Source organism: Rhinolophus sinicus, chromosome 2 (assembly GCF_057876585.1).
Source record: "Rhinolophus sinicus isolate RSI-liver-muscle chromosome 2, RSI-T2T, whole genome shotgun sequence".
Taxonomy (NCBI): domain Eukaryota; kingdom Metazoa; phylum Chordata; class Mammalia; order Chiroptera; family Rhinolophidae; genus Rhinolophus; species Rhinolophus sinicus.
Window position 1 is genome coordinate 146906007 of NC_142502.1, and position 20658 is coordinate 146926664.

Here is a 20658-nt window from a genome sequence, read left to right on the forward strand (position 1 = left end):
TTTTCCTGGATTCAAATCCTTATAAGCAAAAGCAGTTGAAAAAAGAAAAACAGAACTGCCTTTTTAAAAGTGTAAGCAGTTTTGAAACAAATAGCAAGTGCAAAAATGTAGCAGATGAAATTGCCACATTGACTTGACTCAAAGTGTGATTTTAGGCTAACTGCTTAAACTCGCTGAGCCTGTTTCCTAATCTTTAATATGGGTGTCCACCATATAAGGTTTTTGCAAGAAATAAATTAAATCAAATGTAAAACATCTAGTACAGTTCCTAACACATAGGAGAGCCACAAAAATCAAAAAACATTTTTACAGTCTCTCTTGAAGGGTACACTTTAGCACTAGATTAATTCCTATGACTAGTTAGTTCTCAGTCTAAACCAGTGTTGTCCAGTACAGTGGCCATTAGCCATATTACTTAGCAATTACTGAGCATTTGAAATGTGTGGCTAACCCCAACTGATATGTGTTTTAAGTGTAAAATACACACCATGTTTCGAAGACTTAGTGAAAAAAATATAAAATATCTTAATATTGTATATCGATTATATGTAAAGAGATAATGCTTTATCTTGGGTTAAATAAAATATATTAAAATTAACTTCACCTATTTCTTTTTTTTTTCCGTTTTTAATGTGGCTACTAGAAAATTTTAAATTATATCTCTAACTCTCATTATAGTTCTACTGGACAGGCTGACTTATACAAGCTGGTAAATATGCTCTCCTAACCACACAGTGAAATACTTGACAGGGGTTCAATCCGGCCAATCCACCCCATACCCCAGCTCATTTTAACACTGCCCAATTCCGCGACACGGGAAAACTGACGACTTAATTGCTCTTAATTTTTAAAAGTACGGAGAGCACAGATCCGCCGAGGCAACTCGCAATTATTACTTAAACAACAACAGAGAAGTATCTTGGGAAAAACCCCCGAGTCCTGTCCTGTGGGTGTCGGTCCGCACTGCTGGGGGTGCTGGGGGTTGGATCAGAAAGGGGTAACCCTTGAGAAAGTGAGAAGGGACGACGGAGCTAGCGCCCGGATTCTGAAGGACTGTAATGTGGAGCCCAAGAAACAGAGGTCGGAGGAAGCGGGACGAGTCTGAGCCAGGCGGGTAAGGGGCTGGGTTCTGCGGCAGAGGCTGCAGCGAGGAGCGATACCTTAAGAATCCCCTTCATCTTCGCCAGAAAGGGACGAAACTCCTCGGGTGGCACCTCCGGATAGAGCTGGCTCCGCAGCAGCTCCTCGGTGATGCCCGGGTGCCCGTGGAAAGCTTCCTGGGCCAGGCCATTCAGCAGCCCGCTCAAAGACTTGCAACTCTCAAGCTCGCCCGCCATTGTCAGCGGCGGCCCCGCCCCTCAACAGCTGAGCGCAGGCCGCGACGGAAGCCTGGATGGGGCCTAAATGGCCTGCGCAGAGGCGCGCGGGGAAAGCGGGAGCAAAGTTCCCCCAGTTTGGCGCTGCAAAACCCGTCCCCCTAATTGCCACCACTGAGCTCTTCATTCAGTTGCAAAAGGATCACTTTGCTTCCGCTGATTTCCTTCATCACTCCAGGGTCCACTCAAAGGAAAACACTTGGAGATCACTTGAGATGGGGCAGCATCCTATAAACGTGACAGTTTAACTTTTGGATGGCTGCATCTCATTCCAGGCCTTGCCAAGGATCTATCACTCAGATCTAATCACTGCCTAATCCACCTTTCGTCCAAGAAAATTTAACTATGCCCTGCTAACACAATGTGTTTGCTCGGATTGTTACTTGCCTTTTTATATACATGTGACTTATTTTTCTAGCTAGATCAAGTGGCTCTGATCCAATGCTCCTTTCCATAACAAATATTTTGTCAACACCTTCTTTACTATCCTGAAATTAAATGCATAGATAATAAACTGTGTACCCATGTAATTTCAAAAAATCAATATATTATTCACCCATAAAAAAGAATGAGGTACTTACACATGCTATATCATAAATGAACCTTAAAAACATGCTAAATAAAAGGCAGACACAAAAGGTAAGCTATTATATGATGCCATTTATGTAAACTTACAGAATAGGCAAATCTATAGACAGAAAGTAGATTAATGGTTGCCAGACGCTGGAGGAAGAGGGAATGGGGTTAATGGGTACCAGATTTCTTTTGGGGAAGTGATGAAAATGTTTTAGAATTAGATAGTGGTTATGATTGTACAACTTTGTGAATATACTATAACCCACTGAACTGTACACGTTAAAGGATGAATTTCACAATATGTGAATTATATCTCAATTTAAAAATCAATATAATGACCCAATTATAACTTAGGATAAAAAATAAAAGGAATGTCACTTATAATATATGTATTTAAATGTTTGGACACAACTACGCTGTGACTAGGAGACATTAAGTAGCCCAATGCCTGCATCTTTATGTAGAACCACCTGTGACTTCTACAAATACAGGTGTGCTGTATTGCTGGAGAGAAAGAGAGAGAGAGAGAACTATTGGTAACATGATCTTGTGAAATGTGAACAATGGTTGGTAAAGTTCAGAACAAAAAACATTTTTCCCTCATTTTTCCTAGTAATTGCAAGCCAGTAAGTTCTTTGTATTTTAAAGTCATTCTAAAAATACACTGTGTTTATATGTACAATGGAGTTAGAGTTCAGGCTCAGACAATAACAAACAGGTAGATGTTGCACCTACATGAATGTCCCCTGCATGGCAGAATGTCTTAAATCCCTGGCCTGTCTAGCTTGGGTCATTCTTCCCCATTATTGTGAGAACTGAAATACCCCTTTCAAAGGAGTGCCGCTTTGTTGCACTGTAAAGAATCAGTGCTCTAACTGTTTTAGTTAATGTTTATCCAGTGTTTGCCTGAAGTCAAGAGGCATTCTTTATCATAGAAAAGATGTAACACACTTCTTTCCCTAAAGGAATTAATTTTCTAAAAGGCAAATTCAGAGATACTTTTATGGCTCCAAAAGCGAATCTGAGATAAACTATGCATTGTGTTCAGTGTGCCCATAGTAGTTGCAGAGAATGGTCGATGTAATGGAAAAATAAAAGGGTTATAAGTGGAAACAGCACTATTAAGCACATGACTTCCAAATTACCCACCAGAAAGGCTGTATTCATTTATTTCCATGAAATCTTACTAACACTGACCAGTATTATTCTTTATAATCTTTGCCATCTGATACATGAGAAACATTATCTTATTGTTTTAATTTGTATTTCTTACATTTTAAGAGTGAATCCTTTTATATATATATATATTTATTGACTGCTTGTATTTCTTACCTATTTTCTTGACAATTTTCTACAGGGCTTTCCGTCACTTCAGTGATTTCTAAGAGCTCTTTATACATTTGGAATATTGTTTGTCACCTATATTGCAATATTTTCCTTGGGTTTATATAGTTGAATCTATTAACCTGCATAGAAAAAGTCTGAAAGGTTATTCACCAACACGGTTATAGAGTATGTCTCTGAGTAATTGAGGATGGTTTATATTTTCTTCTTTCTGCTTACCTGATTTTTCTAAATATCTACAGTGTACATGTAATACTACTGTAATAAAAAGTTAGGTAATAAAAAGATAAGATAGTTATCCTAAAATCAAACTTCTTTTAATGAAAAGCTTTAAAGGAACATATGTGTTCTATATGACTGAAAAAAGATAGGCACCTTACATAGTGTTTCCTAAACGTTTTGATAACATTTTCAGAATCTGATAGAAGTTTTCAGAATCTGATAGAAGCCTCAGTTACTTTCCCCTCAAAACGCAAATATACACCAAATGTACTCTGCAATATCTAGGCATGAATTTACCCTTCTGAAGTCTTTCTATAAACCTCCTAGTTTTCCATTTGCCTAAGAACTCCCTTTCAGCATTCGAGCAGCTCTAATTAATACTCAACAGAAATAGATTACTCTTTTAAAAGCAGGAGAGCAATCTGTACATCACTACCACTGTTTGACTCCTATTCCAATGTATGTAATACATGTACATATCACTGCCTGCCTGAACCTATAGCAAGTTCCAAAACACGGAGGTGTTCCATGAAAGAAAATCATCCTGTGCCACCAGGGGCTGCTACTGCCAATGCAACTGTTCAAGGTTGGTACCAGCCACATTTTTAGAATGCCTTTGAAACAAGAGGCTCAAAGCACAAAGCTTTACTTTATTAAATCTCAAAACACAACCTGTTTCACAGACAACAAACCTGGGCCTAGGCCTATTAAAAGGATTGCTTAAGCAAAGAAAACATCCTGAAGCCTTGGCTCAAGGAGAAGCTACAAGCACCCAATAGCAGCCCTCCCGGTAAACAGGTTTCCTTTTCATTCTTGCTAAATAGGTTTCCATTCTCAAGTTCCTTTAAACAACTGGTACCTTCCCCGATTCAACTACCCTTTCATGGCTCACAGGCTATTTGGTCCCGGGCCAGCAATAGGTATTTTTATAAGATTCCCCATCTCTGAAAACATTAAAATTTAAAATGTGTACCGAAATAATTTGCAAACACAGAAGCCCCAAAGTTTTGCAATAAATTCTCCCTGTTCCCTATCTCTACTCCACCTTTTCCAATTCTACTTTAAGTACCATTCACTCTCCACTCAAGCAGCTCCTTAGCAGATATTAGTTGGGAGTTTTGGGCCATTCTGCTAGGCTCCAGGGGATACAGAAATGAATATGACAGTGTGCCCTAAAATCTTACATTCTGGTAAGGGAAAATTATATGCAAATGAAGGGTAGCAGAATATGCCACCCTAAAATGTGCCAATTTGGAATAAGGATTATTTTGAGCTGAAGGCAACTGAGAAGAAACAAATACAAGAAAGGCCCTGCTTGCCCTAAAAGCAGGACATAAATTTTCAAAATGTGTCCCTCTCCCTCTGTCTACCACGGAAAAAAGTTAATCCCAGGAGACAACATTAAACCCTTATTAATGAAAAAGATACCAATTTAAAACTGCATAACAAACCTTACTCTTGTTTACCTTGCTTTTTCTGGTTATCTCCCCATAACTAGCCTTTCTGACACCTATCTTCCATCCTTGGCTGAAGATGGTACATAAATTGGAGTTATAAATCACTGTGTTTTGAGTTACTCCTTTTTCCCTGGGTATCTCACATGTATACATGGGGTATACATGTTAATAAATTTGTTTTTCTCATTAATCAGTCTTTTGTTATAGGGGGGTCCCAGACAAGAACTCAAAAGGTTAGAGGGAAAATTCTTTTTTCCTCCTCTACATAAACAAATGATTAAAATACAATGAACTAAGGTTGTTACTACTTAGTACTTAGAAATAACTAGTATCAGATTTGGTGGTGGAAGAAAAACATTAACTCAGCTTCAGTAGGTCAAGGAGAAGCCTAATGGTGACATGTTGGAAGAGGTAATTTGAGAGGACATGACCACTGGTTACCCTGCAAGCTGGACCCAGGCAATCAGAGGCTCCTCACCCACTTCCCCTGTCCTTGGCAAGTATGTTCTGCCCACCATTCCCACAGTAGGAGCAGATCCAAGGACATAGCCATGAGATTAAGATGTTGAGAACACCTGGGTGATATACATGACTGAGCCCAGTTAAGGCTTCTATATAAACTTTAAGATTCTGGTGGGCAGGTGCAAAAATCTACTCATCTTGTGACGACCCAAGACAAGCTCAAAAATAAGTTTCCTTCCTTACTAAAACTGCCACCTACCTATCTGGAGTGGTTTGCCTCTTTCTTCAGTCTCTCTCTGCTCTTATTGTAGGAAGAGGGGTGTGGTGCTGGTTTCAGATTTCACCCAGGAAGCTCCTCAGATTGCAAACCAACAAACAGCCGGACATGTTGCAGGGGAAACAGCATGTCCCTACATATAAAGGCATAAAACAGAAGTGGTGAGACCCATAGTATAATGACGGGGTTCAGGACACACTACCCTGTGGCATATTGAATATTTGAAGAAATATGAGAAACAGAACTTGAGAAACCATAGGTACAAGAACACTGACACCCCCCTTTTCACCTGAAGCAGGTCTTAAGACCCTCATGTGAAGTGTCCTCCCTATACCCAGAGCATTCCTATCTCCAAAGACGGTGGGAGGCCAAGAGGAATCTAAACTGAACAAGCCTTGCTGCTTATTACCCTTAGCTCATAGCCTTTTGTCCACATTTTCCCACAACTTTCCACTCTTCATCAAATACAGTAAAAAAAATTCAAATTTAATCACTTTTTCAGGTGTTCATTTCCTTATTAAGGTTCAAATGTCACATAGAACTTCTATTAAACAAATCAGTATGCTTTCTTCTTGTTAATAATGTCTTTTGTTACAGAGCCCCAGCAAAGAACCTAGAAGGATAAAAGGAAAAAGATATTTTCCTGCCCTGCAGTAGCAAGAATGGAAATAGGAGCCTAGGGTTATAAACCTGAAAAGATTAACAGGGCTTGGGTCATACACAGAGAGGGAGAGTTTACACATAATGCAAATTTTCATACTTGGTCGTTGAGGAGTTACTGAAGGATTTTAAGCAGGGGAGTAAGAACATCAGATTTGAGTTTTTAAGATGCCTTTGTGGTAGCTGTGTGCCAAAGGAACTGGAGAAGCAGGGGAGGCCAAAGTTAGACTGTCACAGTAATCAAATGACGTGGGTCTGATCTAAGGCTATGGTATCTAAAGGACAGAGAATATGAGACAGATTCTTGATATAAAGGAGGTAAAATTAGAAGGCTTTGGATGACAAATACATGGTGATGGAAGGAGCACTGACTCTGGGTGGTGAACACACAATGGGATTTATAGATGATGTAATACAGAATTGTACACCTGAAATCTATGTAATTTTACTAACAATTATCACCCCAATAAATTAAAAAAAAAGGCGGCTTTGGATGAGGGAAGAACAAAATGAATCAAAGACCTTCAGTTGTCTTCTCTACTATGAAAAAGGTAAGGGCACCTATTTCATATTTTTGTGAGGATTAAACGAGCTAAAACGTGTCAAGGGTTTAGCACTGCGCTGAACTGAATGATCATCATTAAAATGCTTAGGCTCTCTAAAAGCCAGTGACTACGTTATTTAGAATAGTGTTTAAAGCGAGGGCATTGTACTAACTAGTGAGGCAGTCCTGATTCTGCAGGCAATCACAGCTCTAAAACTTTTAAAATTCTCTAGTATTTAACGAGGGTGTATTTAAATCTTTACCACTCGGTATCAATCAACAGGAAACAACTCCAACACTTAAGGCAAAGAAACCACCCATCCCAAATCTCTCTCCCGACTCCCTTGCAAAATGAATAAAACTGAGTATGATACAGGTACATGAGGCCGGGAAACAGCCAGAGGTTCAGCCCCACGCGATCAGCAGGAACAGGCAGCGAACCACACCCCGCAATCACGTTTAGTTCCAGTTCACGCAAGGGACCTCACAGCCGAGGACCAGGAAGTGGGAGATGTGGGTGTCCCGACACCCGCCTTTAAAATAGCGGGTTGTCCGATCTGCCTCGGAAGAGTCCGCCCCACCCCGGTGCCGACGCTGGACCCCGAGCGCCCGGAGCCACAATCCCTTGCGAACTCCGAGTTCCCCGGCTCAGTCCCCTTACCCGGCGCGCGGCGGGCAGCCTGCTACGTCATTCCGGCACCGCGCCGCGAGGCAGGACCCCTTCTCCGCCTCCTCCGCTCGGAGCCGGCGCTGCTTTCTGGAAGGTTCGTGAAATCGTTGGTCCCGAACCGTTACTCCGAAGCCAGGCGGAATCCGCATCCATCCGTCGTCCCGGAGCCCACGCAGACCCAGCCCAGCTTGCCATGCCCGAGAACGTGGCACCTCGCGGCGGGGCGCCCACCGGGGCTGCTGGCGGCCGCAGCAGAAGCGCCTATCAGGACCGCGACAAGCCGGCCCAGATCCGCTTCAGCAACATCTCTGCCGCCAAAGGTATCGCTCCCCGGGTCTGACCCGCGACCCTGCGGGGTCGAGCTCTGCGCTCTCACCCTGTTACTGGGTTGGCGTGGCTCATGTTTTATTCCGTCAGATGATCGTCTCTTGTCTGCTCTTCAGTAGAAGCATCTCTGTGGAGGGAACCTTATTGTTTTCTGCCGATAATTCCTGGCCCCGAGTATGGAGGCCTATGGACTTACTCCGGGTCTTAGACGCTCAGAATTTTTCATCCTGGCTCACTCGTCACACTTCAGCAGCCAAGGCCCGCATTTGGGTTCTGATAGTTTAGAGCTGTCGCTTATCTTACTGGTTCCACTGGTAAAACGTTTGCACGATACTTTGTTTTCTTGTTCTTATAAAAATATCACTTAAATAAGCTAAGCACGGCACAACTATTGAAACAAATTGGGTGTACTCTTCATGCTTAAATTGGGGAGGGTCCCTCTGTATTAGGCTGTGGGGAACAGACCCGTCTTGTTTAAGAGTAATGGTGGGACGATACATTGTTCTTTTATGCCCTCTGCATGTGCAACCAAACACAAGCAAATCAAGAAACATGGACAGTTTGCTGTTTTGGTTGTTTTGTAGAACACTTTGGCATTGGTGGAAATCAAGACCCCGAGTTTCATTCTCTGTTACCATTGCTTACTGGTCTGTGACCATTAACTTCTAGCCAAGGTGTCCTTACCTGTAATATAAATGGAGGAAGAAAACGTTTGTTTGTTTGTTTGTTTGTTTGTTTTTAAGCGTTGTGAGGATTAAGAGAAATCGAGTTGAGTTAGAGTCTGGAAGGAAAAGTGAGAACAAAGGCTTCGAGATCTTGTCTCTGATGTGTATTGAGAACAGAGAGTATTTCACTTGGGTTAGAGAGTAAGGTGCATGAAGAAGTGACAGATGAGATTGGAAGGGTAGGGTGGGTCCAATCTTGTAGGGTCTGGTGTCCAGGAAAGGATTTGACATAACTCTCACAGCTACAGATCATTCTTCAGTAGAATGAGGACTAGCTAATTTGTAGGGTTTCTGTGATGATTAAATAAGAAAGCATATGAAAAGCTGCATATATAAAATACAGCCTTACTTACAGACGTTTGAGATCATCAGCCCAAGTGACTGAGGGTATGATGATGCCAAAGAAATACATATACAGCAGCTCCTCAAATAATGTCTTGGTTCAACGTGGTTTCTTTATATTGTTGATAAGATGCCCTAGGAACTTAACACTTGTTTTTCTCAATTAGCCTGTGGTAAAATTGGTTTTATGTCTCTTGGCCAGAGTTCCAGGAGCCTATCAATGACATTAAGTCAGGACTTACTGTACACTGGAGAAATGACGGTGGAATAAAAGAGAATAGTTTCTAATTTGGGCCTAATGAGTTGGAGAGATCAGAATGACCAGATGGGTAGATTTAGGAGTCATTTGCAAGTTCAGGAGAGAACATACCCGGAAGTAAAGATTTGGTAGATGGTTATCTAGGGAGCATAGTGGAAGCTTAGATGTATTACATTAGAAACAAAATGTTAGATAAATTCTGGGGCCATCTGGAGGGCCAAAATAGCTATATAATATGGTAGATTTTCAACAAACAAGGAAGGTACAGAATGGAAGGTTTATTTTGGTAACCTTTGAAACAGCAGTGAACAGAGAATTGAAACTGGAACAAGGGAGGTATGCATGTAGGAAGAAGAGGCCACCTAAATTACCTATAATCCTGACCTTTTTAAGTAAGCAGAGCTCATAGAGCAAAGGGACACAACTAGTCTTTCCCAGTTAGACAAAACCCTACAAACTGATGGAGAAAAACTGCTGCCATGTGCATAGTTAGTTTAATTTGGGGAACCAGTTTTTTATTTTGATGTTACCAGAAAAGTTAATAGTACCATTAATTGATAATGTGAAAAACCACACACACAAAATAGTAGTAGTTCTAGTACTGTTCAGTATGAGTCGTTCAAGAGACAGTACTATGTGCCACTTTCAGAGATGTAAGCAGTCTAAAATCTTTTGTTTTGGATGGTGTATCGAGAGTTTTCATGTAGATGAATATAAGGGCTTTTTTAAAGTGTATTAGTGTGCTTGTAGAATCATGGCCATGGGGGTCCACTGAAATTGCCTGAAAGGGTAATAATATTGACTGGGTAATTAGGAACAGCCCCTAACTATGAAATAAGTAGGAAACAATTTTTAAGTTATACCAAATATTTTCTCTTTAGCTCTGTAAGATTATATATCATCGACCACACAAGATGGGGAAAATCATTATGCTAGTTTGTGGAGCACACAAAAACGATTAGGGCACAATCTCAGCCCTGTGTATATGGAATGAGATGGTATGTGAGAAAGAGGAAGGTTTAATTATTTGTCCTGGACTTGTCAAAGAAAAGGGGTCAAGTATTGTTCATCAATTCCAGTTTCTCTTAAAAAGTAGTAAGTGGACTAATGAAACATTTAGTAGTAAGTGGGCTAACAAAAAGTAGTCAATGGACTAATGAAAATGAAGTAGAAACATTTTTATGGTGAGATAATAAGTAACTTTGGAATGGTAGACTGTATCCAGAGATGTTTCATAACATACTGATCATGACTGAAAGCTATGATTTTAGTTTTGATTTTTTTGTTAACATTTGGGTTTTTTATTTTTTGGAGGTGAGGATCAAAGGTTGTTTCTTACTGTGGGCCATCTGTATATCGGCTTCACATTAGTGAACAAAAGTCTGCCCTAAGAAATTACACTCTTTAGTTAGGGGAGACAGAGTAAACAAGTTAATTATAGAGTAAGAGGGCTAGCCTGTCCTATTGTTGCTTGTCTTATTTTAAAGAATGGAGAAAAGAATACAGTCCACAATCAAAGCTAGACTATCATTTTGATATTTAAAGGAAAATTAGATAAATCTTCAAGAGTTTATTCTGCCAGAGGCAGAGCATGAATACTATGTATTGTGACTTGAACCAAAACGTGAAATATGTGTCATACAATTAAAGGAGTAAATTATTCTGTTTCCAGTAGATTGTTATTAAACAATGAATTTTCTTTAGTGTACACAGTGAATGGTTCTACACCCTCTCTTAGTAAGGACAAAATGATCATTTGAGAAGAGAAATACTTTGTGCTTTAAAGAATCTTGATTTCTTTTTCTTTTCTTTTGCAGCTGTTGCTGATGCTATTAGAACAAGCCTTGGACCAAAAGGAATGGATAAAATGGTAAAAACTAATTCATTATTTATTAAATGCAACTGTCCACACTGCAGGATCTCGATAGAGGGTTAAGATATGCTGTTTAAAAAATATTGTTGGGAAGGCACTTTGAGAGTTCAGAAGAGTGATGGATTACTGGTGGGTGAACAGGACTTAACTATAATTCCTATTTTGTTTGTTTAATGCTTTTTAGACAATGAAAGTATGTACACAAAAATAGTTATCTGTTGTGTAGTTAGATAGAAAGTACAGTAAAGGTAGGTATAAGGGCTTAAGTTCAGTACTCCTTATTGATGTAACTCTGTCACCTGACAGGTCTGTGGGATTTCAACTCTGTATTTCTAGTTTTGTAGACTGGCAGCATAAAACAGATGCATTCCAATGGCTTTTTAAGTAATACACCCTCAAATTCAGTGCTAGTTAACTTCTGAAATGAGAGGTAAGGAAACAAGATAGAGCATTTTCTGGATAATACACAGATCATTATTCATTCTGGATATCTTAACATTTGTCCTTGCTAGTAGTGCTTTCTGCCTTTTACTGAGGATACTAAGAAATAATTGAGTATGAGAATTGTGTTCACTACTTTGTAAGTTATATAAATGTCTAATCACTATGTTGTATACCTGAAACTAACACATGTTGATGATAATTGAAAAATAAAAATTTATTTGAGAAAGTGATAGCTAATATTCAAGGAAAAAAAACGAATTTTGTTCATCATTCATGGTGTTCTTTTTGAGGATCCATAGTATTGTTATTATTGATATGAACCCAGGAATGATAGTGATTCTTTATAGTATTTTTCCTATCCTTTTTAGTGTCTAGATTCCTTCTCTTTTACACAAAGAAAAAATAGCTGTAACAAAGCCAGCAGTTTCACTTGTAAAGTTAGACTACTATGCATGTTCTTAATCATACTAATGTAAGGGAAGAAAGTTTGAAATTAAGCACAGTTGTAAGCTATGCAAACAGATTAACTTCTCTACCAAGAAGTAGTAAAATTAGAGCTTTTAGGGTGTCATTAATGCTGGGTAGAGAAAACAACATTTTGAAAGCACAACTTTAAAAAAAAAAAAAAAAACTTTCCAGATTCAAGATGGAAAAGGCGATGTGACCATTACAAATGATGGTGCCACCATTCTGAAACAAATGCAAGTGTTACATCCAGCAGCAAGAATGGTAAGTATAATTTTAGATGAGGTGGGTTTTTTAAGTGTATGGTTTGACATTTGGTAAACAGTTACATTTGTTTTATTTGATTACATGATACCATTTATGGATTGTGAAATTTTTTCTCGTTAGGCTAAACAGGCATGTTTTTAGGATACACTGTGTGTCTAGCATTGGGGTCCTCAGTGGAAGGTCCCTGTCCTTGCCCACGGGAATGTGCCATACAGTTGAGAAAGGAAGAGATAAAAACATGAAATGGTACAAATTATTAGTTCAGTGGGTGGTAGCTGGAAGAGAGAAAAGTAATTTGTGTGCAAAATCATGTGTCTGTACTTACAGTGATGTTTATTAAAAAACAATTACCAATTCAGCTAAAAGTCATATATCAATATGATTCCAGTGTCGAAGTGAGACAAAAAGAAAATCCTGCCTATTAAAAAATCCCTTTGAATTATGTGAAGATGACTTTTTAAGTGAATCAAATATTGTTCATACGGGGTCAGTTCAGATAAACTTGGGAGAGGACTCCAAACTGACACTGCTCTCCTCTGGAATGCCCCACTTCATGGCTTCTAAGTCTACAAGGTACCCATGGTACAACATCATTTATGCTTTCTAACAGGAAGCAAAAACTTACAACCCGCAGTCTGAACCAGAAATCATAATAAAGAGTATATAAGACGAATTTTGTGTGCTACAAGTATGTCAGTTATTTTAAAATGAAACCCAAGGTAGGCAACAAATCAAAAGTTAAGAATTCTATTGACTCTTAACAGTGTTGGTGATCAAATTGTGACACTGATGTGAAGGCCATTTGTTTCATATTTGAATTTGATGTTATTTGGATTCTCACATTTCTCATTGAATAACTTAGTGTGTTCTGTTCAATTAGCTGGTGGAGCTGTCTAAGGCACAAGATATAGAAGCAGGAGATGGCACCACATCAGTGGTCATCATTGCTGGCTCTCTCTTAGATTCCTGTACCAAGCTTCTTCAGAAAGGTAGGTAGAACATAGAACATGCTTTATTACTGAGTAAAGGCCAAAAGTTACTAGGTAATGTGAGATTTCAGCTTTAATTTGGAATAACCTTTTTGCTAGGAATTTTTAGATTAAATTTAGCACTTTATTATATGAATTAGAAGGTTTTTTCTTTTCTCTTTTTTGCCAAGCTTCATTTTAAATGGAGCATGATAGAATTTTGCTTTTGAAAAATAAGTGGTGGTGGTGTTACTAATCTTAGGTATGGATGAGAATGGTGATTTGAGAGAGAAAGCATGGGTTCTTGCTCTAGTAAATAGTTCCTAATCATAGTAGTGAGTCTCCACTCACTTATTCTACTTACTAGATTTGTGATGTTTTGAAAAGTATAAAATTTGGTTTCAGTTTTAAATATCACATGTGATATAATTGGTCTGTTCCAAATTAAATGAAAATAAATTATTAGCCATGATTAACAGTTAAGGTTATTCAAATCATTGTTATTTATCACTGAATCATAAATTAATCTAGGTAATAATTTAAAATTTATGACTGCTTTGACATTTTAATGAATGGAAAACTTTTAAGTGTGTCAAATATGTAGCATATCTGTTATAATTAAATAACTAGATTTTCACAAATGATAGGGATTCATCCAACCATCATTTCCGAGTCATTCCAGAAGGCTTTGGAAAAGGGTATTGAAATCTTAACTGACATGTCTCGACCTGTGGAACTGAGTGACAGAGAAACTTTGTTAAATAGTGCAACCACTTCATTGAACTCAAAGGTGAGACAAGCACTAAGGGATCATTGTAAAATTACAGTTTGTTTCGTTAAGAACTGCAACTCTTAGGCTGTGATTTTTGTTTGATGCTGTACAGTTCATAAATGTTAAATCTCAAGAGTGACTAGGTAACTAAGGTCATTTGTATAGCTGAATTCAAGTATAATGTACTCTTTCAAGGCTTTCAGATAGATTGTATCCCCATTTTACAGATGGGAAAATAGGTCCAGTGAAGTTAAATAACTCATCCAAAACCCACTAATAAGGGGTAGAGCTGAGGTTTGAAACCAGAACAGGGTTGCCCATCCATAGTCCCATCTCTTGACTAATATCTGTGCTGCTGCATAGTTCTGAAATTTAAAGCAGTGGTGTTCTTTTAAATTTCTTGGGAACTCATGTCACCTGTTTTCTGTCGTATCCTATGTCATACAAACACCCATTCTTTTTCTTTTTCATCAGTATTATATTCATACATTCATTTTCTTCAGATGTTAAATGTGAGAGCTAGATAATATTGGTATCCCCAGAACTAATGCAGAATAGCATAATTAAGTTACAACATTGGTCATAGATTCTAGACTGCTTGGGTTCAATCATTTAACTATAAACTGTTTGACTTTCGATTTCTTCATCTGAAGGTTGAAGGAATATATGAATGTAAAGTGCTAAGACCACTGCTTGGCACATAAGTGCTCAATAAACGTTAGCTATTTTTATCAGCTCCTCAGTATTAGGCGTACACATACATAGCTTCTGATCACAAATTCATGTTAGCTAGGAAACCTACACATTAATTTGCTTTTTTGGATTTCCTGTAGAATTGTTAGTAATCTTGACAGTCCATCTACTATATTAATGAAAGAGGAAAGCAAGCATACATATTTTTATTTGTGCCCTTGGTGACTGGCAATCTGAGTTGAAAAGACAGTTTTCATTCTCACCTTCCCTCACACTGCCTACCACCAAAAAAAGTGATTAAGATTACTTCTTGAATATCTTTGTTAGTAAACAAGTAGGACATTTTCTATTGTGTAGCTGACTTTTTTTTTTAATTCTAGGTTGTCTCTCAATATTCAAGTCTGCTTTCTCCAATGAGTGTAAATGCAGTGATGAGAGTGATTGACCCCGCCACAGCTACCAGCGTAGATCTTAGAGATATTAAAATAGTTAAGAAACTTGGGTAAGCATTTCTAATTGTAACTTCTATTAATAAAAATTAATTTTGGAAATAAACTTAAGGTATTGCCCAAAATAAAAAAAGCTTAAATGAAAGATACCTAGATGAAGTCACAAAGCTTTCTTTTTGGTTTTGTTTTCATGAGAACTTGTATTAATGTGGGACTCTGAAGAATTTATATTTCCTTATGATGGCAAGGCAGTAGTGTGATCACAGAGGTTCAGGAATGAGGCACAAGTGTGAGTGAGGCTGAAACGTTTTATTGGACTGGTGGTTTTTAATCTGTTAACAGTCTATTAAACTCACAGATTTCTACCCCGTTGACTATTCCCTCCTTGTCCCGTTGACTATTCCCTCCTTGTTTTCTTTTTAGTGGGACAATTGATGACTGTGAAATGGTGGAAGGGCTGGTTCTCACTCAAAAGGTGGCAAATTCTGGCATAACCAGAGTTGAAAAGGCTAAGATTGGGCTTATTCAATTCTGCTTATCTGCTCCCAAAACAGATGTAAGTAGAACCTAATTAAATTGGTTCCTTGTTTATGTGTTTTAACTTCTAATACCTCAGTTACTCATTATTATAAAAATAGAATATACTGATGCTAGTGATAAAAAACATGTATCTCAAAGGAATTAATAAAATTGAGACAACGGTAGAAATTGTTGGATGCTAGACATGACAAATCTACAGCCTCAATTAGCTATTCATTGAAATTGATCATTGATTTACTTTATAGATGAAGACAAACAAGGAAATGTATGAAATAATAAAAACAGGTTATGAAAAGTTACAGTGTAAGTGGAATTTCTAGATTCTTGCTTTCTGAGAAACCTTAACCCATCCCACAGTAGCAGGCAGATCTTTTGTCCTACATTTGCACAAAGGAAACTTTAAGCCAGTATAATATCCATGCTGTGAAGAAATTGTTTTTATTTAAGATAGTCCCATATCTATCAGGCCTACGTGCCATTTCCTAAAGGGGGTGGTTGGTCTTATTATCTCTCTCAGATTTGCTCTCATTTCACATTGTGTTAGCATACAGGTTTCCTGTTTAGTCATTTTAAATGTTTCCCAAAAGTTTAGCCCATCCAAAAATTAATGTTGTTTTATAGGTCTTTGATATAAGCCAGATACGTCCTTGGTACATTCTTTCAGCATACCAATTTACATAACAAGCCATAGAGTAAGAAGGATGCAAGTGAAATTATTTCAGTAATATATTTGTATGAAGAGAATTGGCATGTTCAGAAAATAGGATAATCATTTTCCATTTTTTGATTATCAAAAACGTACTTGCAAAAATACACACAGCAAGGTGTATAAATCATAGTAAACTCCCTAAGTTAAGGTTGGTGTATATTCATCTTTCCAGACTTTTTGTATGCATGTCTGTATATAATTTCTTACTTGGTATGATTTTGATTGAATTTATACAACAGTATTTTCATTAAAAAGTCTTTTTCACTTTAAAACTCCTACAATGAAAATTATTATTTTTTTAAACAGATGGATAATCAAATAGTAGTTTCTGACTATGTCCAGATGGACCGAGTGCTGCGAGAGGAGAGAGCCTATATTCTAAATTTGGTGAAGCAAATTAAGAAAACCGGATGTAATGTTCTTCTCATACAGAAGTCTATTCTAAGGTCTGGGGCTATTTATTTTGTTCGCCTCTTAGTAATAATTGATTTTGGATCCCCTCTAGCAATTTTTAAAGGAACTTTTAAGGTGGGTAAACCACTAGATATTTAATGTCTACATTTTGAGACATTTATTTAGATAAATCCTCTAAAGTGATTTATCTTCCCATTGTAATAATTTAAGTATAGGATATATAATCTTTCTAGACCAAGACCCTAAGTAGCAATTAAATGGAATGCTTTGTATTTTTTTAAACCTAAGTTTGGTCTAAAATTAATAAACTAGCTAAAAGTCGTTTATTGAAGGGTTCATGCAGTTGTTTACTTTGAAATTTAAATAGAAGCTCTTTTGGGGGAAATAGTGGATAGCCCATGGATTGAAACAATTATCCAAAGTTTGGATTAATCCCTTTTTTTTTTTATTCTAAATAGGTAAACACAGTCCCATGTACTCTATTAATGTTATGCTCGTTTTATATAGAAATCCTGTTGGAGTTAGAATACCTGGTTCTCTCCCAAGTCATATAACAGCTATTAACCTTGAGTAAATTGTTCTCAAAATTCATAAAGCTTATATGTAAAACAAGGGTAGTAATATTCACCCTTCTGGTATTACAGGGTTGTCAAGATCATTTCAGATAATGTGTGGGAAAGTATAAATTTGTGGTCTTGAATTAATCATACTTCAGTCTAAATTCAGAAAATACCAATAAAGTTTTATCAGCGATATACTCATTTAGTATTAAGAAAAATGACAATTATTGTGTTTTATAAAAGTGTTATTGGGGTATGTTTTAATATTATCCATTGGAAATTTATTTCAGAATTTTGAGCTCATAAACCCGGTAAGCTGAGATGTAAAGCATCTCCTTCACAAAGTCATTGGTCATTTAAACAACAGTAAAATAACGAAAATCTTTTTAAAAAAGCGTTGAACAGCAAAATGTGTTTTTTTTAATCCTAACACTGGCATAATCACTGATTTTGTATTTTAGAGATGCTCTTAGTGATCTTGCATTACATTTCCTGAACAAAATGAAGATTATGGTGGTTAAGGATGTTGAAAGAGAAGACATTGAATTCATTTGTAAGGTAAAAATACACCTAATATTTGCATGTGTGACAATGACCAATAATCAAATGTTATCTTAATTTGTGGATTTGACTATTTTTCCCAGACAATTGGAACCAAACCAGTTGCTCATATTGACCAATTCACTGCTGACATGCTGGGATCAGCTGAGTTAGCTGAGGAGGTTAATTTAAGTGGTTCTGGGAAACTGCTCAAGGTAACGGTATTAGAATTAAGCTTTATTTGCCTGGGTTTTTTGTTTCTTAATTTTTTAATCCTCACACCAAATACCTAATTTGGAATTTGTTTACTAAAGATTACAGGCTGTGCAAGTCCTGGAAAAACAGTTACAATTGTCGTTCGTGGGTCTAACAAACTGGTGATTGAAGAAGCTGAGCGCTCCATTCATGATGCCCTATGTGTTATTCGCTGTTTAGTGAAGAAGAGGTAATATAAATTACTAAGTAACATTTAGAACATTAAACTTCGACATTTTGACTACTCTTAAAAGTAAATTATTTAAAGTGGCTTTCTCTTGGCTAAAATAAGATAAAAATATGTTTGTGAATTTCAGAGCTCTTATTGCAGGAGGTGGTGCTCCAGAAATAGAGTTGGCCCTACGGTTAACTGAATATTCACGAACATTGAGTGGTATGGAATCCTACTGTGTTCGTGCTTTTGCAGATGCTATGGAAGTCATTCCATCTACACTAGCTGAAAATGCTGGCCTGAATCCCATTTCTACAGTAACAGAACTAAGAAACCGACATGCCCAAGGAGAAAAAACTACAGGCATTAATGTCCGAAAGGTAATAATTTAATCTTGGATTACTATGGAAAATGTTGATTATTAAAATTTTTAAAGCTTCGTAATTATCTATTGAATGAAAAGCTTTGTAATTAAAAGTAATCTTGGATTTAAATATGAGACCTACAGGTTCATTGAGTGAGAAAGAAGATGATGCCTTAAGTGAAAAGTATTTGTTCATAACTACCAATTACTGACCCTGTGATTTTCAGCAAGTTACATAGTTTGTACTTTAGTCTCAGTTGTAAAAACAGACAATTAATAGTTCCCTCATAGGCTTATTGTGAGGTCAGATATATTACTAACAAAGTTCATACAAAGATGCCTGGCATAGTGTAAACACTAAATATTAACCATTGCTGCTGGTATAACTACCAGCCTATATTAGTCATCTCGGGTAACCACATAGAACAGTAATTTCCCCTTTTGAGTTAGTTCTGTTAATGTCTTTTTTTATTGAGGAAACAAATAATACTTAATGGGGAAAATCTGACAATCCAAGGTGATACTTTTTGAATGGTACAGAACTCCAAAAGAGGGCAGTACCTGGTTAGTGAAAGCTTTATGAAGATGCAACGTTGGTTAGTAGGGGATGAGGAAATTCAGATGAGGAAGCAAATGGTTTACAGGTGAGAAGGACCAATAAGTTACTAATTTTTTCTACAGCAGAAGTTGTAAGTTGGTGACGTAGTGGACTTTAGGTTAGAAGTTCAGATCAAAGCTAAATTTTGGAGGCCCTTGAATATTGGGGCAGGAACAGGTTTTTTCCAGTAGTTGGGAGCCATTGGAGTTTTTTTAACCAAGATGCTAAAATGATAAAAGTATTTCAAGGAGGGAAGACAGGAAGATAGGATTGCTTCTTATGGCCATCAGCAGTAATCCTTGGAAGAAGGGGGACTAGAATACTAGCAATAAGAATTTAAAAGTGAGATTTGAGAGATGTAAAGGTAGAGCAGACCAGACTTAGCCAAATTCAGAATTAGGATTCAGAGAGGATTTGAGCATTAAAGATCTAATAATTTTTCATCACTGTGATCCTCTACCTAATTTTTGCCAGGATATTTTTAAATTAGAGATACTTTGGAGTTAGGATTGGGGGAATCCAGCATTAATTCATTTTTTCCAAATTCTAGTTGAAATTCAACCTACAATGTAGAGAAAAGCTTACTTAGTAAAGAGTATCTTACTCTTGACTAGACTAAGGGGAAAAACTTCATTTGAAAAGTCCTTGAGTCATACTGGTAATAGTATAGTTGGTAATGTGTGTAATTACAAATACTAAAAGTAATTTGTGCTAATTTGCAGGGTGGTATTTCCAACATTTTGGAGGAATTGGTTGTCCAGCCTCTGTTGGTTTCAGTTAGTGCACTGACCCTAGCAACTGAAACTGTCCGGAGTATTCTGAAAATTGATGATGTGGTAAGTATGTGTAGATTGAGAATTTTCCAACAGGGTCAGAAAGGGATTTTCTTTTTTTAGGAGGGTTTTTTTGGGCAGTGGGTGGTAAATGTTAGCTACTCATCGAGGCGATAACAAGGCTGATCTTAGTCTTTTCTTGCTTGTAAAAATAGAGGTGATTTGGATTTTTGCCTTAAGTGTCTTCCACCCTTAAAATTCTATCATTATAAGGTTTTGAAGCTCAAGTTTTTCTCTTGTTAGGTAAACACTCGGTAATCTGGATAACACTGGCTGACTGGCACCATTATGGCCATTAATAGTGCGGCTGGAGTGGAAGATCACTCACTGGTGTTCCTGTTTGGAAAATTGTTTCCTCTATGACTTCCTGGGCCTGGTCTTCCAGTTGGCATTTGCTTGAAATTGTATTGACACAATTTAATGAAAATATTAAAAATTTGGTTTCAAAAGCTGGATTATTTTATTCCCCCTTCCTACATTCAGATACTCTTAAAAAACCTA

The 20658-nt window shown here is 37.4% G+C and overlaps 2 protein-coding genes across 3 annotated transcripts in view; one reads left to right on the top strand and one right to left on the bottom strand.

The window, feature by feature from the left end:
* The window catches only part of COMMD1 (copper metabolism domain containing 1), a 112994-nt gene extending 111627 nt beyond the window's left edge, over positions 1 to 1367 (bottom strand). The window contains exon 1 of one of the 2 annotated variants that reach the window (XR_016020450.1): positions 1161 to 1367. Coding sequence is in view for 1 of the 2 variants with exons in the window: in XM_019717676.3 (XP_019573235.1) it covers positions 1161 to 1337 (177 nt within the window). In the remaining variant the exon portion in view is untranslated. The remainder of the gene's footprint in view (positions 1 to 1160) is intronic. The other variant, XM_019717676.3, reaches the window with a different exon arrangement.
* A 6267-nt stretch (positions 1368 to 7634) lies between these two features.
* CCT4 (chaperonin containing TCP1 subunit 4) lies at positions 7635 to 20606 on the top strand. The gene is made up of 14 exons (XM_019717633.3): positions 7635 to 7908; positions 11059 to 11111; positions 12198 to 12287; positions 13171 to 13279; positions 13906 to 14048; positions 15104 to 15225; positions 15596 to 15728; positions 16728 to 16867; positions 17857 to 17953; positions 18040 to 18150; positions 18250 to 18380; positions 18508 to 18742; positions 20047 to 20160; positions 20401 to 20606. The coding sequence occupies exons 1-14, from the start codon at positions 7782 to 7784 to the stop codon at positions 20413 to 20415; spliced, it is 1620 nt and encodes a 539-aa protein (XP_019573192.1). The 5' UTR covers positions 7635 to 7781; the 3' UTR covers positions 20416 to 20606.
* The last annotated feature ends 52 nt before the right edge of the window (positions 20607 to 20658 follow it).